An 8928-nucleotide genomic window follows, 5' to 3' on the forward strand; every position below is an offset into this window, starting at 1 on the left:
AGAACAGTGCCCCCCCCCCCGCACTCACCCCCCCCCAGGGGCACCCGGCCCCACCTGCTGCTGCTCCAGGCTGATGACGGCGCCGTTGCTGCCGCTGCGCCGCTTCCTCTGGAATGCCGCGATCTCTTCCGTCTTGATCTTCAGGATCTTTTGCTGCTGCTCGTGCCTCNGCTGCCGCATGAGCTGCACGTGCCTCTCGAGCTCGCGCAGCCGCTTCTCGCTCTGCGCCGACAGCGACGCCAGCCGCTCGGTCGCCTGCTTCTTCTCCTTCAGCACCTGGGCCGACACAGCCTCAGCTGGGCCACCACAAGAGGGCGCCACTCAACGGGGCGGGCCCAAAGGACGACGATGGGAGAGGGGGGCGCACAGAGGGGAAAACAGGCCAGTGGGTAACGGACTCGTGACAGCAAAAGATGGCAGCCACTGGACCATTTGCTCTGAGCCAGGCACACATCTAGGGTTCTGCGTGTAGCAAACAGGAAGAAGCCATGGAAAAAATAGGATGACCAGTATCCCTACTTCGCAGACTAGAAAACTGAGGCACAGAGAGCTCAGGAAACTTGACCAAGGACACACAGCTAGTAAATGGCAGGGCTGGGATTCAAATCCAAGGAGTCAGACTCCAGAGTCCGTGCTCTTGACCATGCTACAGAACTGTCTCTCAGACAGCTGAGCTGGGGAAGGAAGGACGGACGGACAGAAGGAAGGACAGCTGTAAAGACGGGCGGATGGAAGGGTGGGTGAATAGATGGGTAGGATCATACAAGGGTGGAAAACAGGAAGAGGCGCCTGGGCGGCTCAGTCAGTTAAGCGTCCAACTTTGGCTCAGGTCATGATCTCAATAGTTCATGAGATGGAGCCCTGCATCGGGCTCTGTGCTGGCAGTGCAGAGCCTGCTTGGGATTCTCTCTCTCTCCCTCTCTGCCCCTCCTCCAGTCACACTTTCTCAAATAAATAAATCTTAACAACAACAACAAAATACAGATAGTGCATGGATCAATAGAAGGCAAAAGAAGGCAAACGGAGAGATGGATAAACAGTCAGGTCACCTCAACTGATAAAATGTGTTGGGGAAGGTCATCGAAAGGAGGTGAGCGCCAGTTGATGCAGGACCTGGACCCATGTGATCACGGCCTCCTCGCCCCCCCTTCCCTGTGCCTGGAATGTGGCTCACACTTGACTTTCCCGCTCCCAGGGGCGGCTCCAAGGACACGGCCTTGAGACGGTGACGTGCTGAGAAACTGGACGGCACACACGACTGACCTCACGTAAGGCCCCTTTATAAACTTGTAAGATGCAGCAGGTGGGCCTGGGGACCCACTCATGCTGCCGCCGCCCAGGACAAGCCTCGTAAATCAATTCCCTTCGCTGGCTGAATCTGCCACTTTGCAGCGTGGGGCGGCTGTCTCTCTCCGTTCTCTCCCCGCCATCCGCATGCGGGCACCGGCTTCAAGTTCCATCGGGAAGCTCGCAAGCAGATTGCCACGGAAGCAACGGGCCTCAGGAAAAAGGCATCAGAGAGGAAATCCTGAGCTGGCCAGACCTCCGCGTGGGGAGAGGCGGCCCCTCTGTCAGGCGCTATGTTGGCCACGGGAGCATGGAAAACACTGGCTGATTTTGGGGCTGGTTGGAGAAACTGCACAGCACACTGGGGCAAAGAGGGAAAAGGTAAGGCTATTCTGCTGCCTGCTGGGCTGGCGTCGTCGGGAGGGTGGGCCCTCGTAAAGCTATGAGGGCCCAAGACGCCTCTCATTGACATCCAGGCCCTGGGGACAAAGCCTGATTCAGATGCTAAGAGGTGGAGTCCTGAGAAGGCGAGAACGAAGCGTGGGAACTGAGGAGGAAACAAAGTGCCCCGTGTCTTCCGACCCCTGACACAAAGGAAAAATTTCTCTTATTTATGTGTTTTAAGTTTGTTTTGAGAGAGCATGAGCGTGTGAGCTGGGGAGGGGCAGAGAGAGAAGGGGAGAGAGAATCCCAGGCAGGCTCCACGCTGTCAGCACAGAGCCCGACGCAGGGCTCAATCCCACGAACCCGGGAGATCATGACCTGAGCCGAGATCAAGAGTCAGACACTCAACCAACTGAGCCCCCCAGGCGCCTCACAAAGGAAAACTTTCAATAGCAATTACCCAAATCTCCTTGAAGAAAACTTGCCTGTTCTCTCTGTCCCTTGAACTTGTAGATCTTAGCACGTCTTTGAAATATAAACACCCCAGGATATGACCAAACCATTGGCCACAGAGACTGAAGAAGGCAAAGTGGGGGTTAGGGAGAAGAGCTTTTAAAATACAGACTGCTGGGACACCTGGGTGGCTCAGTCGGTTGAGCATCTGACTTCAACTCAGGTCATGATCTCACGGTTCGGGAGTTCGAGCCCTGTGTCAGGCTTTGCGCGGACAGCGTGGAGCCTGCTTTAGATTCTCTGTCTCCCTCTCTCTCTGCTCCTCCCCGCTTTCACTCCCTCTCAAAAACAGACATACATTTAGAAAATTAAAATAAAATGCAATAAAGTACAGACTGCTGTAGGAGTTCCCTTGTCCGAAATCCAGCCCACAGCCTCTGAAAGATCACAAGCGTCAGTAAAAGCTTCAGCCATGTGAGCGGGCTGGTTCATGGCCGGAGCACTGAAATGAAAGCTGAGAAAGTTGCAGAAGGGATGGGGGAAGATGGCTGAGGAGGAAGACTAAGCTCGCCTCGTCTCACAGATACAACTAGGTAACACTCACATTGAAGCAGAAACCCAGAAACCCACCTGAGGACAGGAAGAACAAACCCCAGACTAAATGCAGAGAAGAGGCCCATGGGAGAGGGGGGAAGGGCGGAGATGCGGTGGGGAGCTAGACCACCACAGGACCATCCACGGGAGGGAGGGACACCAAGGAAGTGGAGAAGAGAGAGAAACAGACCCTCACACCAGGGCGCCTGCACGGGGAAGATGAATAACCATAGCACTTGGCTTTGAAAACCAGAGGGGCCAAATTTCAAGAGTTCTTAAAAGTAGCGGGACTTACAGGCAGAGAAGGACAAATATATGTTTGCACGTATAGGAGGATTAGGAGGAACTNTTGTGATCTCACGGTCATGAGGTTGAGCCCTATGTAAGGCTCTGCGCTGAGCATGGAGCCTGCTTAAGATTCCCTCACTCTCCCCCCTCTGCCCTTTCTGCTTCATTCACTCCATTTCTTTCTTGCTCTCAAAAAACAAAAACAAAAACAACTTAGAACTTTAAAAAATCAGAGGGCTCAGCTCTGGGAGGGCCCAGAGGGCAACAGGAAGTGGAGTCCTACCCTTGAAGAGGCAGCACAACACACAAGGGTCGGAGATACAGACAGAAGCAGGAGTTTGAAAAATGCCCAGGGCACATGGGAGGGAGGGTCATTTATTAATCTGGAGGGACAGAGCTCCCTGGGGGACTCCTCCACGGACAGAGGAGTTGGCAGGTGCCATGGCCACCCATGCCCCCAGCGTCGTCCACACACAGCCACCTGCGGGCAGTGCACTCGCTACCTTACTTCCCTGAGCCTCGTCCCACGGCGCTCAGGCGGGTCTGCCGCCTCCAGGCAGACCTGCCTCGGTCCCAGCAAGGCAGGATGCCTCCCCCAGAAGACGGCGCAAGCCTTGCGAACACCATGTGCCGCGCGCTTTGCAGATCCGCCTCCTCTGACCCCGTGGTGGCTCCTGGCCATAGCGGCAGGAGGTCCCCTCTCACGAGAAGACAGCTTGCAAACCCTGCTGACGGCAGGTGCCCTGCCCCTATGCACGTTACAGATCCGTCCCCTCTAACACACTCTTGGCCAGAGCCCGTCCAACCCGGGCCACAGCCTGGCAGTGTGTGAGCAGCCCTGACAGACCCCAGCACCGCTCCAAAGTGACTCCCGCCGCAGGGAGAGGGGATGACAATGACACTAGTCAGACTGCGGCGCCGGCAGCGGGCTGGGGGCAGACAGCCTGCCCCCCTGCTGGCCGTGCGCGTCAACCAAAGCTTCTCCGGGGGAAGCACAGGGAAAGGGCCTGCCGTTCGGTGCTGCCAGATTGCCAGCACCAGTCTGGTGCTGCAAACCCCTAACCAGATGCAGCTCACACCCAGACTGGCCCCAGATTGGCCCACTAACAGCACAGGCACCAAACTCTGCCCACCACAGGCAAAGAGAGCCACTCCAGACAACAGGATGGGTGGCGAACGCAGCCACAACACTTGGGTGCACACAACACACATTTGAGAGATTTCTGAAGCACCAGGTTCTGGTGAACAGGGGACACTGCGCTGCAGGACCTCCTCCTCCTAAGGCCACACTTTCTAGAACAGGAGATGTAGTGGACTTTCCTAACACACAAAAACCGACCCAGAGTTAGACAAAATGAGGAGACAGAGGAATATGTCCCAAATGAAAGAACGGGACAAAATCACAAGAGACCTAAACAAAACAGAAATAAGTAATATGACTGAGAGAGGATTTAAAGGGGTGCCTGGGGGGCTCAGTTGGTTAAGCCTCCAACTTCAGCTCAGGTCATGATCCCATGGTTCATGGGTTCGAGCCCCGCATTGGGCTCTGATAACTCGGAGCCTGGAGCCTGCTTTGGATACCGTGTATCCCTCTCTCTCGGCCTCCCCCCCACCCACTGTCTCTCTCTCTCAAAAATAAATAAAAATTTAAAAAATAAAGTAACAGTCATAAAGATACTCATTGGACTTGAGAAAAGAGTGGAGGACATCAAGGAGACCCCTGATGTCCTGAACAAAGAGACAGAAAACATAAAAAAGAACCAATCAGAAAAGAAGAACACAATAAATGAAATTAAAAGGACACTAGAGGGAATAAATAGCAGACTAGAAGCAGCAGAAGAATGGATGAGGACAGAGTAACAGAAAGTAGTCAAGCTGAGCAGGTGAGAAAAAAACTATGCAAAATGAAAACAGATTTAGAGAACTCAGCAATTCCATCCAGGGTAATAACCTTTGCATTATAAGAATCCCAGAAAGAGAGAGAGAGAGAAAAGGGCAGAAAATTTACTTCAGGACATAATACCTGAAAAGTTCCTGAACCTGGGGAAGGAAACAGATATCCAGATCCAGAGGCACAGACATCACCCAATAAAATCACTCCAAGGAGGCCCACAACAAGACACTTAGTAATTAAAATGGCAAAAAGTACTGATGGAGAACTTTAAAAGCATCAAGAGAAAACAATTACATACAAGGGAAAGCCCCTAAGACTACCAGCTGATTTTTCAGCAAAAACTTTGCAGGTCCAGAGGGGAATGGCATTCACAGGACTGACGGGAAAAATCTGCAGCCAAGAATACCCAGTAAGGCCATCATTCAGAATAGGAGGAGAGAGAAAGCATTTCCCAAACTGGACCACTTTCTTACACCATACACAAAAATAAACTTAAAATGGATTAAGGACCTAATTTGAGACCTGAAACCATAAAAGTCCTAGAAGCGAGCACAGGCAGTAACTTCTCTGACATCAGCTATAGCAACTTCTTTCTAGATAGGTCCCCTGAGGCAAGGGAAACAGAAGCAAAAATAAACTTGGCATTTCATAAAAATAAAAAGCTTCTGCAAAGCAAACAATAAAACTAAGGGACAACCTATGGAATGGGAGAAGATATTTGCATATGACATATACAATAAAAAGTATCCAAAATATATGAAGAACTTAATCCAACTCAACAACAACAACAACAACAAAATAGTCCAATCAAAAATGGGTGGAAGACATGAACAAACGTTCTCCAAACATGCAGATGGCTGCCGGGAGCCACACCGGCCTCCCTGGATGGCAGTCACAGCAAGGAAATGGCAGCGTTTACACAGCTCCAGCCATGAGAAATGAAAACTGGTATCTCCTGCTACTACTGGCTCATGTTGTGCTGCTATTGATCAGGCCTCACAATATTCCATATCAGACCAATATTCTGAACACAGATACCTCATAAGGAAAATCATATTCCTGCCTTTGCAAGAGAGGTTTTGGATGAAAGCTCTATGGATGATTGTCAAAAGGCTCTTCCTATGGGCCTTGCAGATCCAAGACTTAGGGGGTTAAGAACACAAGAGTTACAATTGAGCCTGGCCCTGAGACAAAGAGCCTATTTCAGGGCAGAACATAGTTACTACATATATCTTTGCTAATTGGTGAAGCAGAGCAGTCCCTTCCTCAAGGTCTACATTCCACAAACACCCTCCCTTACACTGGCAGCTGGGATGAGGCTAGATAAGAGTAGCTAAAACAGAAACCCAGGTGCAAAACGGACACATTTAGGGCCCCCATGATGGTTTCCACACACAAACCAATTCAGAAACATTCATCCTCTCGAGAGCCAGACAGAATGACTCCTAGCTTATCTATATACAACCTAACCTAGATATTATCCTGTTTTTCACTAAGAGCATCTTGTTAATTCCTTGGTTGTAAATTCACTATGACTGGGAATAATTCTGCAGAATATCAAAAACTTGTTATCGCAAAAGGCCTCCCATTGTAGAAATTCCTTTCTCTGACTTCATGTTGTTGCTGAACCTTTAAATAAAGACACCAAATCCGACAGGACAGAGATGCCTGCCTGGTGATCAGAAAGAATCTCGGGGCTCTCTCACTCTCGCCGACACCGTCCATCCTTCAGGGACCCCTGGACCTGTCGGAGCCGGCGCAGCCTCTGACAGATGGCCAACAGACACACGAAAAGATACTCAACATAACTCATCATCAAGGAAATACAAATCAAAACCACAATGAGATATCACCTCACACCTGCCAGAATGGCTAGAAGTAAAAAGAAAAAAATAACAAGTGTTGGTGAGCATAGAGGGAAAAAGGAACCCTCATCACTATTGGTGGGAATGCAAATTGGTGAAGTCACTGGGGAAAACAGTATGGAGGTTCTTCAAAACATTAAAACTAGAATTACCATACGACCTAGTAATCACACTAGGCGTTTACCCAAAGAAAATGAAAACACTAGTTTGAAAGGATATAAGCACCTTATGTTTACTGTAGCATAACTTACGATAGCCAAGATATGGAAACAATCTGCATCCATCAATAGATGAATGGATAAAGATGTGGTATACACACACAAACACACACACACACACACACACACACAATGGAATATCACTCAGCCCCCAAAAAGGATGAGATCTCGCCATTTGCAATAACAAGGATAGACTTAGACAGTATTATGCTAAGAAAAATATGAGAAAGACAAACACTGTATCATTTTGCTTATATGTGGAATGTAAAGAACAAATGAACAAAGAGCACAAACACACCCATAAATACAGAGAACTCATGGTGGCCGGAGGGGAAGGGGGCAGCATGGGTGAAGTGGAGAGGGAGGTACAGGCTTCCAGTTATGGAATAAATAACTCATGGGACAAGGCACAGCACAGGGAATAAAGTCCATGGCATTGTAACACTGTGTGGTGACCGATGGTAGCTGCAGCATTAGTACACACTTGATGCATCAGTACTTTGTGCACCTGAAACTAACATATGCATCAACTATACTTGAAGAAAAGCTCCCCAAAACCCAGGGGGTTACATTATTAACAGATAAAGCCACTCTGATGGAGGACTAAAGTACTGCCCCAGGTTTCATACATCTGAGTGATCAACCAGTAGGGTCTGTGGCCCCATATGCCAGACTGGGGCCCCTTGGTAAGGCACCCAATCTCATCAAGGTATGGAAGTCATGGGCAACAGCCACGGTCTCAACTCTCACCATGGAGCCACGTGCAGTGCTGCTGAGAACACCGACCCCCACCACGCCTGGGAAAGGGATGGTCTACCGGAACTTGCCATGGGGTGTCCCATCAAGACACCCAGGTGAGAGGGAACTACTCAAGTCTCCACTGGGACCCTGTTGGCCTGCTACAAGCTGGACCTGGTGAAATGCACTATGTGTGGAAAGGCACACGTGTCACTGGGAGAGGGAGGAAGAGGGGTTCCTGGTTGGGCACCTCTCCCCGGCCATCTCTGCACGCCTGGCAGTGCTCCTGCCCCCAGCCGACATGTATGGCTTGCACAACCAGGCCAATATCCTAAGGCTGCTAACTTCCCTCTCCTCAAGGCCAGGTGGACACTGTTTTCCAAGAGTACCATCATTTGGCCGCCATCTTGGTTCTCTCCACTGGGCTGGAGGACAGTCCGCACACATAGAAGCCCTTACTAAATTCACCCAGCAAGCTTAAATGATAGCCAAAAAAGCCTGTCCTCACTCATCACTAAAAGGTCTCTGACGAGAACAGCTTTCTTCCAAAATAGGATGGCTTTGGATATTATTACTATGCCACAGGGAGGCACCTGTGCTGTTATCCAGACAGAATGTGGTGTGTTCACACCTGACGAGGTGGCTAACGTGTGATCTTTATTAAATCCAGTTGATCCATGAGCTGGACCCGGGTGATCAAAGGCTCCTCCCTCCCTCCCCTCCCGCCCTTCCCCTTGGAACATGGGTTCCACCCGCCTTTCCCACTCCCTGAGGCGGCTCCAAGGACACGACCTTGAGGTAGTGATGTGGCGCTGAGAACACTGCATGGGACACACTACTGAGCGCAGTTACGGGATATTCGCGAACTTTTGAGATGTGGTGCGTGGGCGCAGAATCCACGCCTCCTGCTGCCGCCCAGGACAAGCGTCGTCTGCAAGCTCCCTTGCTTAGTAACCTTCCTACCTGGCACGGCTGCCTCCTCCTTCGGTCCCTCCCTGCCCTCTGCATGCGGGGACCCGGTCCAGGTTACACCGGGGAAGCTCTAGAGGCGGTTACGAACCAACCAAGCATGACAGACAGGTGTTCGAGCTAGACAGACTGACGGACGGAAGGGTAGAAAGGCAGTGAAGACAAGATGGAGAGAGAAGCGGCCGGGGAGCTGGGAGGGGAGGGCTGCACCAGGAGGGGGTAGCTTGCTTTCGACGCC

General features: G+C 50.9%; 1 protein-coding gene across 1 annotated transcript in view; it reads right to left on the bottom strand.

The window, feature by feature from the left end:
* Window positions 1-8928, bottom strand: part of KIF7 (kinesin family member 7) — a 22250-nt gene that overhangs the window by 4392 nt on the left and 8930 nt on the right. Inside the window, 1 exon segment of the mRNA XM_077774257.1 lies at window positions 55-276. Within this exon segment, the coding sequence (XP_077630383.1) occupies window positions 55-276 (222 nt within the window).

The sequence above is a fragment of the Crocuta crocuta genome, unplaced genomic scaffold, assembly GCF_008692635.1.
Source record: "Crocuta crocuta isolate KB4526 unplaced genomic scaffold, BGI_CrCroc_1.0 scaffold7, whole genome shotgun sequence".
NCBI classification, from domain to species: Eukaryota; Metazoa; Chordata; class Mammalia; order Carnivora; family Hyaenidae; genus Crocuta; species Crocuta crocuta.